The sequence below is a fragment of the Pteropus vampyrus genome, unplaced genomic scaffold, assembly GCF_000151845.1.
Source record: "Pteropus vampyrus isolate Shadow unplaced genomic scaffold, Pvam_2.0 Scaffold7, whole genome shotgun sequence".
Taxonomy (NCBI): Eukaryota; Metazoa; Chordata; class Mammalia; order Chiroptera; family Pteropodidae; genus Pteropus; species Pteropus vampyrus.
In genome coordinates, this window is record NW_011888788.1 from 15,754,820 (window position 1) to 15,774,740 (window position 19,921).

The 19,921-nt window shown below is 35.3% G+C and overlaps 1 protein-coding gene across 1 annotated transcript in view; it reads right to left on the reverse strand.

Moving 5' to 3' along the window:
* RALGAPA2 (Ral GTPase activating protein catalytic alpha subunit 2) overlaps positions 1–19,921 on the reverse strand; it is a 295,774-nt gene that overhangs the window by 165,897 nt on the left and 109,956 nt on the right. The window contains exons 17-20 of the mRNA XM_011371357.2: positions 13,638–13,775; positions 12,084–12,181; positions 7,250–7,340; positions 5,725–5,901 (exon numbers count right to left, since the gene is read on the reverse strand). Of these exons, the coding sequence (XP_011369659.1) occupies positions 5,725–5,901; positions 7,250–7,340; positions 12,084–12,181; positions 13,638–13,775 (504 nt within the window). The remainder of the gene's footprint in view (positions 1–5,724; positions 5,902–7,249; positions 7,341–12,083; positions 12,182–13,637; positions 13,776–19,921) is intronic.

Sequence of the window (19,921 nt, forward strand, 5' to 3'; positions counted from 1 at the left end):
CCCTGGACTTGTGCTTGAGTAGCAACTCTAAGTAAACGTCGGTCAGGCACCTCATCACCTGCAACTCCATGGCACCTGCCACCTAACACATTCTCAGTTATGAAAGGACTCCATGTGTAAAATGCTTCAATACTATTTTGCTCTCTGAAAAATTTATACCTCAATGATAAAATCTTAGGTGACATATCCCAACATTATCAAAATATGGTGCATCTTTTTGAAGTATTTGAAATGATGGCACACTCAATATTACCATGACAAAATTTTTTTAATGAGTTGAAATGTTTTTACCCAAAATTATTCTACTCGTGGCATAAGTAACAGAACAGATGCTGACATTTTACATGTAGATGGTTCCACAGTGAAGCAGTATTTTATTAAAAATGGGGATTTGAGAGATTTCAGAAAATTTCATGTTCGCCCTAAAAACACCAAATATTTAGTTTTATTTTCCTTTTCATGAGTGAACTAGTATGCTAGCCTAGTATCTTTTCATTTATTTATTACTAAATGGTAAAGGGGTATTTAAATGTTTTTTTAATTTAACTGGGAACCCTTGAAAGTAAATAAATTATCTTTCTCCAAATATATATATGATTTTAACAGAGTAATATAAAGTTTGTAACTCTGCAAACATGCAAAGGATTTTAGCCATTAACTAAATCTTGGTAATTGGTAAAATAGGCACTTATGACCAAATGGCGATTTCACATAGGAGCAATTTTATGTAGGCTTGGTAGAATGTTGAAGAAATATAGCTGGCACTTTGGAAATAAATTTCTCTTTTCACTTGAAATCTAAAGGCACAAACCGAAAGGCTCGATTGGAAACCTTAATTCTGGTACCAAAAAAATCAGGCCTGGACTTTGAAGATCCAAAGGGAGAGGTAGCAGGTTGGCTGGCATTCTGTTGGCCACCATTACAGCCTGACCCTCCTCTCCTTCCTCATCTGCTTTTCGGTGTTGTTGTTGTTCATTTTAAAGATTTCAGAAGGTGAGCAACTAATCCCATGGTAGTTATCATTGTTATTTTTCTTTATAATATTTCATGTCTTCAGAGCAGATCAAAGCCTGATGAAAATTCCAAAAATGTGTCTAGTGGTAGACAACACTGACAAACCATTCCCGCAAAAACAGTTTTGGTAGTAGGTAACTGTGAATGTAACTCACATGCAGAGCTATAATTAAAAGCAGAAGTAGTAAAAGGATTTCTATAACAGCATTTGGAGGCAGGGCTGTGATAAATATAATAACTAAAAAAAGATTTTGAAACTTAATCTTACATTATCAAATGTAAGATTAAAAAGGGTCAAAATATAATCTTTTATTATTAAAAAGGGTCAAAATATAATCTCTGTATTCACTAAATAAAACAGTAGCCTGCAACTTAAAGCTTATTCATTCACTGATTCAAGTATTTACTGAATGTTCCTCTCCTGCCATGTATCATTCTAGGAGCTAAGAATCAGTTCTGAACACAACCAAGCTTATATTCCAGTGGGAGAAGACCACTGAACCCCTCCCACTAAAACAAAATGTTAGCCATCATTTCTTACTAAACCTTATCTTAAAACCTATCACTGACCTGACAGGAACCTGGAAAGGAAAGAGCACCAAAGCTGGCTTTTACTCTTTAAGGTTTTGCCACCCTTCAGAATTCTTAGTTTCTCTGATAAAGTTTTAATTATGCTGAAGTTGAATTCATAATTGATACTTTTCTTATCAATTTCTTAAAAATTTCATTTAAGAAAACCTTCCCCACCCTAAGGTCTTAGACATTTTTTAGAAAATATTTTCTTCTAAAAGTTTTTAGAATTTCTTTTTCATATTTAAGTATTTTACCCATGTGGAAATGACTATGAACATGGTGTGAGGTAGGGATTGCATTTCATTTTTTTCCCATATGGCTAAATACTTGTTCCACGGGCATTGTTAAATAATAAATCCTTTCCTTGCCAGATCCAGAATGCCACTTCTTTCATAATATCATGATTCCGTGCCTTTATGGATTCAGTTATGTATTTTATAACACATTCTACTAGTCTACTTGTCTACCCCTGTGATTAAAACTTTCTTTAAATAAATTTCATAGCACTTATCACATTAGTTGTCATTATCAGGATGTCTTCTGTCCTCTTGATAATCTCTTAAGTCAACTGTGGCTATGACTTATTCATCTTTTTATTTCTTACAGCATCAAAATAAATATTTCTGGTTTGTAAGCTTATTCGCTAAATGAGAATCAGCAGTAATACTGATTCTTAGCTATAGAATCATAAATATTCCTCAAAATCATTACCTAAACAGAACAAAATTTATGCATATATTAACAATATTTCTTTATTTTCTGTATTCCTGATGCTCTGGCATTTGGTGCCTCCAGACCAGGAAGGGACTGCCCCTCCATGGATAACTACTAATTCTTAGAGATAGTAAACAGCTTAACCAGGAAGTGTACCTTTCGTATGCAAACTACCCAATCCACAGCTGTACCTCCCAGCTACCTCCTTTATCCAGCTCTTCCACATCAAGCTAATATACTCACCTGCCATAGTCACTCCAGGGCCAGGTACAGAGCAACCAGGGACAGCATCTATGCTCCAGAGTTTGCTGAAATTGTTTAGACTAGCCAATCCTAAATCTGCTTACCCTGTCTTGCTTTGCCTTTCTCATGGAAATGACAACAAAGGCTGTTGCCCATGCTTTCCCATTTCCCTTTGCCTCCTGACCAAACAATCCTCCCCTGTGTAACCCCACGCCTCCTGTTTCTAGGCACCTGTGAGTATAAACTTCTTCCTTCATGACGATCATTTCCATTTCTGCATGTATTACTGGACCTGATTAAAACAAATGCCAGGCACATTTTGAAACAAAGCACGATAAATTAGCTGTTATTTTCAGCAAACATGAAATGATTTAAATAAGAAAGCAAATATAAAACTAAATTGTTAGCTTGCCAGTCATGAAGGAATTTGAGATTTTAGAAGGGGTTTATTGTTCTAAGCATTTGATAACTGTTGGTAGGATTATTCAATGAGAAACAGAGATATACTGAAATTATTTGATCATTTTCTTTGTGTGTCCTAAAGGTCAGGCTAACATGCGGGGTTTTTTGTTTTTGTTTTTGTTTTGTTTTGTTTTGTACATTTATAAAGAAATTGTTCTCTTAAGAAAAGAAAGTTAAATTCAGAACTGTGATAATCCTTAAACCTTACCATATTACAGTTTGTCCTTTTCACAGATGACAAGGTGAACTATTGAACTGAGTGTACTGACTTATATTAGTATTTCAAAGAAGAACTAAGTATTTAGAGGAGTTAATCACAACAGAGAGTGTATCATATAAAATTACCTCACAGAAGTTTATTAAAGTGAGCTGTCCCACGTATACTTTGAAATGAGATCAAAACTAATCTTTCCAAAGGACAAAAAAAGTAATCACCCAATTGTTTTTCTTTTCAATAAAAATAATTAAAACTAGTTTTTGTTTAAATAAGTCAACTTGTCGAAGGTGCAGTACTGCCTTCAATAGTACCACAACAATAAGTTTCTCTTGGGTAGTCTGTATATTGGGCCCAAAGAAGCTATTTATTCCATAAATACATTAGTGATTCTCAAATAGTTTGAAGGGTTTTACAGCTGTAATTTTAACAGCAACATAGTGGAAAGGAGTACACATAACACTGCATCTGGAGACTAAACACTTTAAAAACTGGTACCAACTCTGGCACTTATCATCTAGCTAGACAACTAGATCTCCCTGGGTCTCAGTTTTCCCATCTCTAAAACAGAATTTGTAAGACTTGACCTGCTTACCATATGGAATCAAAGAGGATTCAAAGTTCTTTGTAAACTGTTAAATCTCATATAAATTTAAAATGTTATTATTCAAAATGATTATCTATAATTATATATATGTATATAAAGAATTTTAAATCACTTTAAAAAGAACACAAAATTTGAGAAGTACATATTGATACCCAATAATTTATAAAACTAAGCACATGATTTTGACAACCATTTTCTCATTGCCTTTGCAAGGCTTCTACCACTGGCAGTTTTGAATACACAGACCAAAAATGTCCACTGTCTTTTAAGGACAGCGCTACAGCATTATAAGGCAATACATTATTCACTTATAGCCAACTGGTCTGTTTTTCTTTGTTTATTATTCTATTCTTAATTAAAATACACACATATTAAATACATATTAAGATCATACTTCTTGGTTTTACCTATCTTACAGATAAAAGATTTTATCGAATCCATTTTTCTATGTAAATTTTATTAAGTTTTAATGTTACTGCAACAAGAATTTCCAAAATATCAGAGACTTTGATTAAATTTTATATTATAATAAAAACAAAAGTTTGCTGGGTTAAAAAAAAAACTAAGGTAAAACATTTGCCTTTATTTATAATTTTAAAATAATTTTTTAGCATTTTAATAACATTTTTATTAAACACATACTTTATAGCTTGTTTTCATGAAAGATATCTACATGTAAACATGACTATGGTAGACCAGGAAGGACTTGGCTGTGGTCAGCATTTCCCACAGTGAGTTCCTCAGAACACGTCTTTCCTGACACTTAACAAACAAAGCAAAACAAATATCCAACTCCTCTTTGGTGTTTCCATTCTCATCAGCCCTGTCACACAGGTAAGAGAGCTGAGCCTTTATGAGGCTTGCATACCAAGGGTCAACCAATGTGCATGTGCATGTGTATGTATGCGTGCATGTGAAGAGCTAAAACTGCAGAGTGCTTCCACACACACTATTCTGTGCACTACCCTTATATGTTCATTCAATTATTCCTCCAATAACCTTTAGTAGAGACTAATATCCCTATTTTACATAAAAGAGGTTGAAGGACAGAGAGATTAAGTGACTTGCTCAAAGCCACCCAGCAATGTCTTGGCAGAGCCTGAAGGAAGACCCAAAAAGTTTGGCTCTATAGCCCATGCATGAATCTTAGAAATACAATGTTTAGGGGAGAAAAAGTGCAAAAATACAGAGTATGACACCATTTTTTATAAGTTTAAAAATACGATATATTTGATTACTTGAGGACACAGATATATGTGGTAAAATTATAAAGAAATCAAGGGAATTATTATATAAATTTTTGAGATAGGGTCACAGGATGACAGGAGGAAGAGAGAAACTTAAGAAGGCGCTATAGGAAACCTCGCTTGTTTAGGAGCTGTTCTATTTTTTTAAGTTGTGTTGTAGGCTCACTGGTGCTCACTTTATTATTGTAGCCTATAACTTACAAATATGTCACAACTTATTTTATATGTATCAAGTATTTCATAGTAAAATTTCAAAAAAAAAATTAATCAGTAAGCTAATCAAAGTCTTAAACTTATCCTGGATTGATAACCTTTGTAAGGTGGATAAATCACTTGTTTCCAGAGTAAAGCAAATTTGGTGAGGGATGACAAAGGCTTGAAGGATCATCACTTCCTCCTGTGGTGGACAGTGGCTGTAGGCATGGCATGCTTCCTCCGCTATCTGGCCACTTTTTTAGAACCCTCTCCATACACGGCTCAGAATTCACCACTGATTATGAACCGGTAGTTGGGTCTGCCATGACCAATTTGGTTGGAGGCGGCACTCGCATCATCATTGTACTAAAGGATCCCCAGAGTTCTTTCAATTAGGAAACTCTAGGATCTCTCAACTGTTAGTACTAGTGCCTCCTTTTCAAAGACACAGTTACCTGTTAAGTTTGAAGCATCAGTGGGACTCAGTTGTAACCAATGGCGGGCATCAGAGTCAGCCACAACATCTGTAGGAGTGTTTAGTTCCGCATCTTCCTCACAGGTCTGCCATGGGCTCATGGACAGCTCTGCCTCGCTGTTATAGCCCAGAGCTGTGTCACTGCTGACACTTTCACCTGGCACAATGGAAGAATCAAAGTGTGAGATAACTAATAGCTAGAAATCACAATTACCTACAGGCAAGTAAACAGCTGACATAGCAGGAATCATTCAGAGGGTAGGAGCTCAAAAGGGACCTGTGTGGCGCTCTTGCTCAATGAAACAAATCTTCTAAGTGCAGGGCATTTAACAGTCATTATGAGCTCAGTCATTATGAGCACTACATATAACTCAAGTGGCATTCTTTTCAAGGGGTCTTCAACTCAGCTACTCCAAGTATCCTAAAGATTACGTCAAGGCCTTAAATTTTTTCCTGAAACTTATTCAACTACTAAAATGGGGCTGGGGAGAAGAAAAGGGTGGGAATTGATTCCACCACAAAAGCAAGCTTATTCTGTTTGCTAGAAGACCTAAGGAGCCTGATGTCTACACCTCAACCCAGGCTGAATCACCCAGGGTCACTGCAAAACATTTTCTTCAACAGAAATTCTCCCTTTTATATACTAAAAAGTTGCAAGCTGTCATAATACAATGATACTTTCAAAGGCTATTAAGCCTTATAGGACTATTTTGTCTGACACCAAACAGACCTAGACGGTCTATTCCTCCACGTCTCTTGTTTACTTCATAACAATTTTATGTGTCTACTCTGTCTGCTCACTCTTCCAGCTGCTTTTCATATCTGCTGCTGACAGTCCCCAGCCTTGCTGCTTCTAATCAGCTGTTTTCTTTTAACTTGCAAAGAACTGAAAGTTGTCCCAATCACCAACCTGTTAGGTCCCTAACTGCATTTCCACAGAACGCTAAGCCAACAGGGTCTGAAAGTACAAACCAAGAGGAGCCCGCCACAACCCACCAAGAACTGCCCTGGACCTGAGTTGTTCACTTCCCTGTGAAGTAACTGCCTTGAGGGAAGCAGAGTATTAGAACCACATTTTATGGTATATGATGTGTCAGGATTCCAAACAAACTTTATTTTTTCAATACGTATACTACTGACTTCAATGTACTTTTGAAGCTTTTTTTTTTTCCCCTCATAGCCTGTGGGAACTTTCTGAGGAAGATCATTTTTCCTTCTTGGCCTGTCTGCTCACCTAGCCATCTGCCTTAGTCATGTCTTTCACCTGGAAAAAGGCCCAGAGGTGGAAAGACAGGCCTCTAAGATACAAGTAACTGACTAGAACTGGGTTTTTTTTTGTATGTGTGTACTAACTGTCTATCAGTCCTGAGATTCCAGGAATAAATATGTCCCACTTCACAACCATGTCTCTTCACATGATATCACTTAAGTTAGAAAGGAAAAAGAAAACAAAATATATGAACTCAGAATTTGAATGAACACAGACCACATATCTTGGAACTTACTCTTCTGTTTTTCCCTACATTTTCCTTGTGTCTGTTGCAAATCATCTTTTAAATCCAATTCAGCAGAGCTGCTGCTTCTTCGAACTAAGATCTTCAGACAAAAAGAAATAACGCATTTGTTACAGGAAAGTTTTAATTTTTATAAGACTGTTAAATTTTTAGCCCACATTTCTAAAGAAAAAGAAACAATTATAATAGCAACAACAACAACAAAAAATGAATCCAGTTTTCCATTTGAAGGATATGTGTTCACAAATGACTATCAATGAATTATAAATTACTCAAAATCTGAAATTTATGGCTTCTCCTTTGTCAACTGACATCCAATTAAACCAATCTACTGAGAAGGAATGCCAACTTATATGGATAATTTGATTTTAAAGTTCTATTTGCTCCTCTGAGCAAGCACACACATATAGTGAATGCAATTCTCCAAAAGGCCTAAGTTATACACGAATGGTAAGTGTGCTAGCAGGAAAGGCATAAACTCCACCCAGACTTCTCTAAAGGTTACTCAGTGCCTTCCTTGTTAAATGTGCAACAGATTTTCTTGAGTACTGCTCAACACTGGACCTTGTACTAAATATAGAGCACTAAAACATTTGGAGGCTATCTGCATCCTCTAAAATTTATGCCTTGCTTCGAGAGACAAAACATACACAAATTACACAAAATGATAACAAGGTACATAAGCAAAATATGCACATAAACTCTCTCTAAAAGGTATGCAGAATAAAGTGTTACCTTAATTGGCTCATAGTTACAGGACAGCTGTTCAAGAAGTCAACAGACATGAAGTGGTAGAGAGAAGGCAGGAGGGGATTCAAGGCAGGAAGCACTGAGTAGTAACCAGCAATTTCTATGTGCAGGAAAAGAAGCTGATTATAGCAGGCCATGCAGGGCAGACAGGTAAAGAGGAAAAAGAAAATGTATACTGCCTCCTAATCGAGGCAGCTGCCAGTGGGCCTTCAGCATCAGGTTTAGGAATTTCAACCCAATATTGACAAAATGAACAACTGTATTTTCCAGACAGTAGCTTGTTGTGATTAAAAAGATAACTAGAAAGAAAATCTGAGTAGTTATCTGTGGGACAGAATTAAGAAGAAAATTGCTATGGAACTGTTATGGTAATTCAGGAATAAGCTTGAAAGGCTTCTGATGGGAGAAAAAAAAAATAAAATGCTGCAGAATGACAGAAAAGAGCTTATAATAAGCTGTAAATGACAGTGGAATAAAAATAAATGACAAAAGAATATGAATCTAGCAGACCATGAAAATGATGGTGATGAAGGAAGGAAGGAAAGATGATGGACAAAGGAACCTGAGAGAGATTCTGGTATTTTAATTTTCATCTTTGAGTTGCATATCCAAAAGGAATGTCCTATAAGTAGGCAACAAAAATCCAGGATTGTGAGACAGAGGATAGAGCCAGGAATGAAGATGTAAATTTAAGGTCCTCTAATATAGAATATATAAAAATCCTGTATTCAACTGGCCAGCTAAAAGGATGAATATTAAACAAGCAAACAAATGAGAAGGACTAAGATGTATAATTAAAAGACAGGATAATTATTAAGCGATAAAACAGAAGTCAGTCATAAATATTTAGAAGACTCACAGTATATGAAAAAATATTACACAGTCTTAAAGAAGGATGAAATATATCTAATGTAATAACAGTAATATATCCAGATATTTCCTTAATTGAAAAGCAGAATGTGGTCTTTTCTGCTTCTAACTGAGAAATGAAATGTCCTCCAACTATAGAACTAGATCTTACATAAAAATATAGATTACAATTTTGGACTCACAGAAAGTAAAATAAAACTCCAAGTGATCTACACCCTGCCCTCTCCAAAACAAAAAACCAGAGAAGTGAAATGGGGCTATCCCAAGCGTAAATCTATTATCATTGCCGGTGGCAAAAGAATGGAGATTCTAAGATTAAAGTAGCATTCCCTGCTTCCTGAAAGAAATAAATGCAAATATTGTCCTGGTGGAACTCCAGCACTTCAGACATCCAGGTTTTCTATAAATTAAGATTGACTATGTTGGAACTCAATCAACCATCACCATACACCAAAGGAAATAATAAATCACCATGCACAAGAGTCTCGAAAGCAACAAAATGGAATTTAGACCCTCTCTCAAGGACTTCAGATAATCAGACAAAGAATTTAGAATTGTAATGTGAATTTTTTAAAGGAATCAAAGATGAGAATCACAAAACTGAACAAGCAACAAGAGATTAGTTGAAATTACAGATATACTTGAAAAGAATCAACTTGAACTTTCAGAAGCAAAGGGTATGACTGTTAAAATAAAAAACTCAATGGAAGTATTAAACAGCAGATTACATGAGTCAAGAGAGTTATTAAACTGAATGAAAGAAAGAGCTAATGAATTACCTAGACTGTAAACCAGAGGACCAAAGAGAACGAAAAATATGAAAAAGGCTTAACAGACATGGAAGACAGAATGAGAAGGTATAAATATATTTCTACCCAGAATTCTAGAAGAAAAGAGCAGAGAGAACAAAAAAGAGGCAATATTGAAGAAATGATTACCAAGAATTTTCCAAAAACAATGGAAGATAGAATCCACAGATACTTGGCACATAGCATATACCAAAAAGGGCAAATATATAAACCAAAAGAAACTGCACCTAAATATACTGTAGGGCAAATGAAGAACAAGGACAAAGACCAACAAGGAACAACAAATATGATGACTGGAAGACTTCTCAACAGCAGCAATGAAAGACAAAAGATAGTGGAAAAATAGCTTCCACTAGAAGGGGGAGAAGAAGGGAGAAAAAAGTAGGTAATTACAGTAATTAAGACTCTTTGTAGTACTTTACAGAGAAACAAAGTAACCAATAAATCAAGATTAGAAGCACTAAAATAAAGCCTCAGACATCCAGGAAACAGCACATATGAGAGAGAGGTGGCATTTCAGATCAATGAAGGAAAAATGTATTCAACAAATGGGACCTAGCACAAGTAGTTATCCATCTCGGGAAAAAAAAATTGGATCCCTACCTCACTCCATACATAGGAATAAATTCCAGATGGAGGGAAAATTTAAATGAGTAGGGCAAAACTGAAACACTTATAAATATAAGGTAATATTTTTATCCCTGTGGAGTTGGTATTTTAAATTTTTCATAAAATCTAACCATAAAAATGTTCGATAATCAAGAATAGCAAAATTAAGAACATACGTTCATCAAAAGACACCACGCAGAAAGTGAAAATATAAGTTGCACATTGGAAGATATTTGCCAGAAACAACCAAAATAGGATCAGTATTCAGAGTATATAAAGAATTAGTATAAATTAAAGAGAAAATGACAAACGAATCAATAGGAAATGGTAAAGACATCATTAGACATTTCACAGATGAAACACACATGATCAGTGAACATATGGAAAGATTTAAACTTTATTAGTTATCTGAAAAATACAAAAATGAGATTCCATTTTCACTCACTTGACTCATAACATTTTTTAAATCTGACAATAGCAAGTGCTGGTAAGAATATGGATGAATAGCAATTCTTTACATAATGCTAGCAGAAATATAAGTAGTGCAACCACCTTGAAAAACATACATTCTCTTGTAAAGAAGATCGTTATTCTATCCTGGGACTCACGAATTCTACTCCTAGATAGCCACCATAGAGAAAACCTTAAACATGTAAATCTTGAAATGCATACAAGAATGTACATCGCTGCATCTTTCATTAAAAAAAATTGAAAAGTCTAAATGTCCATCAACAAAAGAATGAAAATAAATTGTGGTATATTCACAGTGGAATATCATACAGTGGAGAAAACTTAATGAACTACAGCTGCATGTCATAATGTGGATGAATCTTAGAAATACATTAACCAGTGAATAAAGCAATACTGTCACTTTTATAAAGTTTAAAAATAAGAAAAACTAAAGGGTGTATTGTTTGGAGATTCATACACATAGAGCAAAACGACGGAGCAAAGCAAGGGCATGATAAACACAAAGCCAAGAAAATTCTGCTCTCTGAGGGGACAAGGAAGGAATTTATATGCCAAAGCAGTGCTACTAGAAATGTTCTAGTTTTTAAGCTAAGTGGTAGGTTTGTGGGTGTTTATGTAATTGTTGGAATATATACATATAATACACATATACATACAGGCTATATATATATATAGACTGGTATTTTCCTTTTTAAAAAATAAAGACAGAAGAAACTTTACACTGGTTATTTTCCAGGCAACGGAGAAGCTTTCTCTTTTTATTTTGAACACTTCTATAATGTTTGAGTTTTCTATGAATATGCACCACATTTTAAATAAATAAATAAACGGGAGTTATCTGCATAAATGAGTTATGAACTACTTTCAAATTTTCTTCTTTATACTTTATATTTGTTTTTAAAAATGCTATTTTACATATTTTAAAAAAAAAGAAACCATAACAGATCTTTGTAAACACTCCCTTATCTAGTAACTCATGTCAGATGGAGGCTACTACCTAAATGATGCCAAGAACAAGGAATCTGTATGTTTGAAAAGCAAGGATACCTGATTAAAATTTCAGGTGGCCACATACACATCCTGTGGTAAATTCCATTTCATGTTAATTTTTTTTTCTATTTTTGCAATGTGACTCTAAGTTTACATAAAAAGCAGGCAAGACTTTAAAAAGGTTTCAAGACTGTTTAGGCTTATGACCTGTCTAAATGGAAAAAAATTTTTAAAGAAAAGTATTACTGCCACTAATAAATTTATTGTGCTAATAACTTACATGTTTATTTTTAATGAGAAATTGATTTGGTTAGAAAATATCTTACTGTTATTCCTTCATGTTCATTCTTCACATGTCCTTTATTCTCTTGAAAAGGCTTAGGCTCTGAAGAACTCAAATTCTGTGCATTTTCTACCTTATGACCTAAAGATTTGGCAGAAAAAATCAACAGTTCAGATAGTAAAGTTGGAAAATAATTTTATATATAGGTAATTACTAAATTTAGATATTCTAAAATACATTAAAAACAGGAGTCTGGCAAACTGGTAGCTGATGGTCAAGTCCACACTACAGATCTGGTCTCTTTGGTCCATAGGGAGCTTTTAGAGAGGATAGAATGCTACTCAGTGTGGCCAACAGATTCACTTAGCATATTATGTTAGCACAAGGGAGGGCAAAAAGACCTGTTCTGGGGGCCTTGGAGAAGGAATCTCAGAGAAGAGCTATCTGAGTTAGCTAGGTGAGCTGATGGGGAAAAGAAACCAGTGAGGTGGCTCAGTATTGCTCGAGAATAAAGACTAATGAGAGAAAGAACAAATCCAGAATCAGTAATATTACCACAAAGCCTGTAAACATTAAAAAAATCTTAAGTAGATTTTATAAATAATCTGGGACCAATAAATTTGAAAAAATACATGAGTTTAACAAATTCCTAGAAAAACTTAACAAAATTGAAACAAGAAAGGAAAATCTGAATAGTCTTATAACGATTTTAAAATTTGAAAACTCCAGGCACATGGTAGATTCTACCAAATATGTAAAGGAAAAAAAAAATCACAACAATCTTATATAAAACCTTTCAGAGAACAGAAAATCTTTAGGTAATACGTTTCTCAAGTTATTTTTTTAATTGTATTTTAAGAGAATTTCCAAGAGGCAATACTTCTCTACTCATTTGATGAGGTTAGCATGACCCTGACATTAAGAACTGTGAAATAACTTGTAGATAAATAAGCTTAGTTTATTTCTTAATTAACTCACGAAACTAAACTAAATAAGTATATTCATTGACACCAGTTACAATTTAAACATGTGCTTTCATTGTAAAATGTTATTTACTGTTTATAGGTCAAATCATCTGCCTCTTTGCTTTCCAAACACTGTTGTTGCTGAATGTTGTTGGAGAAAGCATGTAAAGTAATGCTATTACAAGTTATTATTTTCAACCTCAGCAGAGTCCACAAGCTGCTAATAAAATTTTTCACAAGTCTGAGCAGTTTTCTATTCTCACTGTCAACTTTTGTGGCTCTTCCATATCTGCCTACTCCTGCCCTGCCTTCTACCAAACTTGCTGCTCTCCCTGACTTTGTGATGTAACATTCTCTGCCTCCTGCCTACTCTTGCCACTCTGGACTTCTTTCTAGTTCTCAAAAATGTACACTGGAAAAAACGGTACATATGTGTACATAATTTAGATAAATGTATTAAAAAAAATACTGAAAACATTTCATTGCCAGAAACCACATCCTTGCAATCAACTTAAAAAGTACATTCCCTTGAAATAAACAGAGTTAGAATATATGTAGAAAGCAATATGACGTGCAGCTTCTTCCCAGGCAAAATCTACAGTTCTACACTAATAACTGGAGCTCCTCCATACCGTGAGAAGACTCTGAGCACAGCAGCTCAGTGACATCAGGAGTGCTGCTGCTCCGAAAGATCTGCTGCTGCTGCTCTGCCACCAGGCAGCCAGAGTCAACTGCGGGTACATTTTCTGACTGTTGACATTCTTCCACTTCTGTGGGCATTAACACAAAACATGCAGGGATGTATTTCAAGATTTAAAAAAATAAGTTCACTACTTAAGACAACTGATTCTGAAAATGTAGTTTTAGATATATTTTTTTTTTCACAATAACTGTGCAGTAAGATAATCTTTCTTCATTTACATCACAAAGTTTCCTATACTTGTTAATAGTAATATTCCACACCCAAAATACATTTTTCTTTTAAGTTCTACAAAACATTTTCTTTTTAATTTAAGTGAAGAAAAAAATTAAAAGAAAAAGCCACAGAAATGGTTGGAATTTCTGGGGTGGGCATGCCCAGGAAAGAGAGATCCAGGAGCTACGTGGAACGCCTCATTTACACTGAAAGGGAGTAGAAAGTAGCATGTGCACGTGTGTGCCCACACCACACACAAACACATTCTAAAGGAAGATAAATGGAAGCATGGGAATTTCAAATCTATTGTTCCTTTTAACGGATATATGCACAACTGCCCCAAATAAAATACTATAATTATTTAATGGCTTATATCACCAAGTGCAATGTTCAATTAACCACTAACGTACAAAAATCCACTAGCCTTTTTAGAGAATCAGTATATATATGACATAAAACAGAAAACCACAGATGAGTACTGCCCACTGGATAATCTCAGCTAGCATGATTGCAAACTATATGCCCTTAGATAATGAAATCCCTCCTAGCTCATTTCTAAACTTTACGGTTCACCTTAACCCCCAAAGACAACCCGAGGCACTGGAAGATCATACTTTAAATGGAAAGTATGATCTTTCTCTAGAATCTCAGCTTTGGAGTTACGTCATCTTTGGCCTAGGTTATTATAATAACCTCCTAACTAGTCACTGTCCCCCTTTTCTTGCCACCCTCATAACTATCCTCTATGTGGCCCCAGAGAGTTCTCTATGAAACAAAGATCTGATTACGCCACTTCTCTCCTGCCGAAGCCCATTACTGTACAGTCAAGCCCATGCTCCTCACAGTGAATACAGGGCTCTCCTTGATCTCGCCCCACAGACTTGATCCCCCCACAAGGAGCTCTTGCTTACTTTACTCTCCAGCAACCTTAGCCTATTTGGCACACCTGTTGCTCTCCTCTCTTGTTGCTCATCCTCTATGCAAACCTCACATCTGTCCCCTTCTCCCTCCTTCCCATACTGCCTGGGCACTGGTCCTATAGGACTTGCCATGTGGTTCTGCATGTGAACCCCACCACTGCATCCCTCAGCAGACTCCACGCTACTCATGTAGTCATGAAACTTTACATCCAAATAACACCATATTTTCCAAAATAATTAATTAGCTAGAGTTTTACTTCTTCTAAGAAGAGACTGATCAAAATTCTGTCTGTATTATCTTACCTGGCAGTGTCACCCAATTCCTCGCCTGAAATGAGACTCACTGCCAATGTGTCACTCTCTGGATAACCCTTTAATATGAGCCATAAACCAAAGCGCTGGTTCACCCTAAACGAGAAGTTGTCATGTAGGAAGATTCCAAATATGAGACAGGATTTCAACAAAGGACTGCTATTTTGTTTATACTATCTAAATAAAAATTTCATTTAAAGTATTGATAAAAATTATAAGACCTCAAAACTATGACATTTGTGTGATCCTTCACTTATAATTCAGGGTACTAGGTCACAGTCTAAGTTTACATACTGATGGGAAGCTGAGTTTAGGGAGTAAGCAAAAGGAAGGCCAGGGTACGAGAGGCGACAGACTCATTAAAGCCTCGCCCTTCCAGGTTATCTTCACTCTTCTCTTGAATAGCCAGGCAATAATTGTCCAATTTCCCGCAGAGAAACAAAAGACCTACGTACATATTTGTGATCTATCCACACATCCCCAAGCATGAACTAAGCCCTTTTCACAAGTCTACTTCTAGGCTCCTCAGTATTAGGCAACAGAAGCCAAATAATATTACCAGGCCACCCCTTCTGGCTATCTTATTTCATTGTTTATTCTAATTATGCAAGATACTGAAACTTCTGGGAAGTGTTTATATTTGTCAATGAACCTACTTGTTAATCTAATATCAGCAGAGGGAGCCCAAGAGCTTCCTAATTCTCTAAAACATAATTGGCAAGTGCCAGTTTTTATGGATAGGGAGAAGAGTGGGTTTTATTCACTTAAACGTGATGCCAAAAACTGGTAGACTTTGGTTTCTGGGCTATAAGCAGAAACAAGAGCTTGGCCAACACTGGCAGCATCTTTTTAAAGATAAAGAACATCGCCATCTGGTGGGATGCAATACAGTCAGTCACAGCACCATGGCTTCCAAATTCAAGGTTCCCAGTGGCTCTCAACAGAACAGCAGGACGAAGAGCCTGCCATCACCAGCTGGTCTGCCTTCCCAACAGGCTGGTCTAACGCAGCTTTAAGGCTTTGTTTTTGTAAAACTGTTGGTAGGGGCTTCCCAGATGGAGAAAGCCCAAGCCTGTAGAAACCACCAGAAGTGGTGAGACGGACCATCCATGATGAGGATGGGAAAGAATAGGAGAATCACAATGTCAAATGTGCTGTGAGGGCTGTTGTGCTACTGGTGCCCTGAGCAATTCCTATAATTAACTGTTAAGTGATATAGTATGAAAAGAATTTAGAATTCTTCTTATCCCACAATTTAAATCCAATTTCCTGATTTGTAAGTGTACATTTCTTGGCCATTTCTCACACTTTGTACTAAGAATATACTCAATATATATTTTGTATAAATGAATAAATGAACACGAAAAACTTTTTTTTGATATTTTTCCTTAAAAAAAACAAAAACAAAAAACAATTCTTGAGCTCCCTCTGCTGGCCTTTTATTTGTTAAGAAAGAGCAACTAGTGTTAACGCTCCCATTCTACAGTGTCATAGGGGTTACTCTTTCATAGCAAATGTAAAACCATTTTCACACTGATATGCAAATATCAAGATACAGGATTAACTGATATTCAAAATAGTTAAAAAGAACAATCTAAGTTATATAAAAATTACATCATAAATTCCGGGAGGTCTAATGCATTCTGTTCTGAATAGCACTCAATTTCTTTGGCTTACTTCAAAGAGCTAATTTCTACCTCAGTTTCAGTACATTATTCACTTTCTCTCAAGCATAACTAATTCAATAATCCAAACTTTAAACACACTAACTTTCTAGCTTCTTGATAGTGTAAGTTATACAGCATCATTACTAAATCATTGCTTTCTAAAACTCTACTCAAAGCACCAGAAAAATGATCAAGTAAGGATTACTTAATTTCATTTTTCCCCACTAAGTCTCGGCATGATTAAATTAAGTGTATAAAGTCTTCAGAAACTTCTATTTATTCCAGATGTCTGACTATTTTTCAAAACAATTTCCCTCATTCTTTACTTAGTCTAAGGCTTCCTTAATCAACCTTTTTAAATGGAGTGAGGCTCATTCTTCAATTACCAAAATTCTGGGTTCCATTTACCGCTCATAGAAAGTTGCATAAGCAAAATTAGTAGTAATTTCCTAACTTTAAAACGATTGTGCACAATACCAACTTGACCCTACAAAAATCACAAGAGATGTAAACCAACTCAGCATCTTGAAGTTTCCCACAAGGTCCAAAGGTGAATCAGCCCAGACCCTGACAAATACTTCCTGACAATCGGGAAGTGCTACCTGGAAGCCAGAGAATCAGATGCAGAAGCAGCTAAGTGAGACTTTCAATTAGGTTCCATTAAGTCTCTTTTAGAATGAGGGAAGATCACCAATCTTCTAATTATTACTACTACAATGTTCCTAAAAGAAAAATAAAATCTACCATCTGCATGGCCTGTAAGCAATACAGACTGGCAAATATCCCCAAATAAAAGCAGTTAAAATTGCAAAATAGCTGGAAAGAACTATTCCCACAAAGGAGAAAAAGAGAAATCACTGAAACTGCCAGTTCTACTTCCCACATGGTTATGTAGCTATTTATATTAATGGACTACTGGTGGTTGTGACTTTCCCCAAATTCTGCTGCCACCAAATAGAGTCACAAAGGGATCAGAAGGTAAGTAATGTTCTATTGTTTATATTACTAACAAAATTTGGTGGGTTGAATAGTCATATAGATTAAAAACAAAAACAAAAAATGTTAAATGAAACTAAATTAGCAATCATATTTATTAGTAAAGAACTTGTGGCCAGAAAGTCAACATTGAAAGTGTCTGCATATTATGTATAGGTAGATGTACACCTAGCTAGATCTATATTTAGGAACAAGTTAGCAAGATATGCCAACATAGTAGGATTTAATAATCCTACAAATTTAATAATCTAGTATGTCAAACTGTGGAGAATGTACAATCTAAGACTGAAGACTGATATGCCTCACTCTTGGGCCCAGTCTCTTGATAAGACAGTCACAAAGGACAATGCCATCACTTTAATAGTAAAGAATAAATGGCATCAGACTAAGGCAGAGCTCGCTACTATAGTTGTCAAATGAAAGAGAAAGAACAAACAGCAGATTGTTCTCAAAGTCACTATATTGCTAAGTCCCTTTAGCCCTTGTGCTATAAAATCAGAAATAAGGATGGCAAAGGCAGGAAAACACAGACCCAGCATGGCCTGCTTCATTTTACTCTTAATCAGGATCTCTCAATCTCAGCATTAATGATATTTTGGGTCACATAATTCTTTGTGGTGCAGGTTGTGCTGTGCATCATAGGATGTTTAGCAGCATCCTCCCACCCACTGGATGCCAGTGGCACTATCCCAGTTGTGATCATGAAAAATGTCTCTAGACATTGCCAAATGTTCTCTGGGGGGTAAAATTGTCCTCAGTTGAGAACCACTGCTCTAAATCATATCGAACTTCTGTTGAAACTGTGTACATATATATGAGAATCAAGAATCTGAGTAAACTAAAATATAATCCTGAATGAGAGAAAAGCTTCCAAAATGAGATTATTAACAAAAAGATATTTCTTATAAGAACATATTCCGAACTAGTAAAAACTTAAAACTTCAAACCACAAAAAAATTCCTTTTGGGTGTCTATCAGCCAAATAGAAAGCAAAAATATTTAAAATATTTTATTAATCATCTTTAGGCAGTAGTATTTTTTTTTAAATCAAATCATCAAGCAGTTAATGGGCATCAGTAATTTAAGTGACTGGTGCCATTTTCCCATGTACCATTTTTACTGTTTTTCACCTAGGAAAAAAAGTTTTCTAAGAACCATAGACTTTTAATAAAACTATCTTCTTCACTCATATTCTATAACTTAAAAAATATTATATTTTATGTATTCTAGGGGAATTAAGCTTTAATTTTTCTTTGCTAAACGACAGTATGACATAATTTAGTGATACAGAAAGCCACAATTAGGCTATTGCCAATATTAAATAAATACTAATTTATAATGCCATCTTTCTGAATATAAAGAACATGAAAACATTTCTCTCTTTAGTTAGAAGATTCAGTTTGTCTTAGAATCATTGGGAAAAAAGTAGAATTAGACCTAACTATTCACTGTAGAGCAAAGTAAATCCTTTTGTTTAGGTTTCTATGCCAAAAATCATTTTTGGTGCTCGGAAGTCTTAATAAACCACAAAACACACTGTGTGTAAACCACATGTATCCAAACTCAATTTCAATTGGCTGAAGCCCAGGAACAATGTTTGTCTGAAAAATTAATACTCTTTAGTATTTTTTAAACTCAAATCTCAATAATCAGTATACATCTGCATAAACTCAAATTTTTTAAACTCAAATCTCAATAGTCAGTATACATCTGCATAAACCGATCATTACTTTATACATTATTATGATTTACTAACTCCAAGGAAGCCTTGCCTGCATAATTTTTCCAGTTTATTTATTTTGGGGGAGGCACAGTAAGCATTCTAACATTGACATGCTGTAAAATTTTATGAAAATCTCCTTCCTTTCTTTAGGCACTGTATAGAAGGTACCCTGAGGCAGACATCACTGTTTTCCCTATTAAAATCTATGGGCCAAAAACTCCTCTTATCCTTAACTGGAAATGTAAAGATCAGTGGTGTTACAGAATCTTTTCTTGACTAAGTGCTACTCAGTGTCTAACTACATAGAAACGATTATTAATATTCATTGAAAATAAACACAAAGTGCAATGCCCAAGCACTCATGCGTAATGTGGGGATTTTA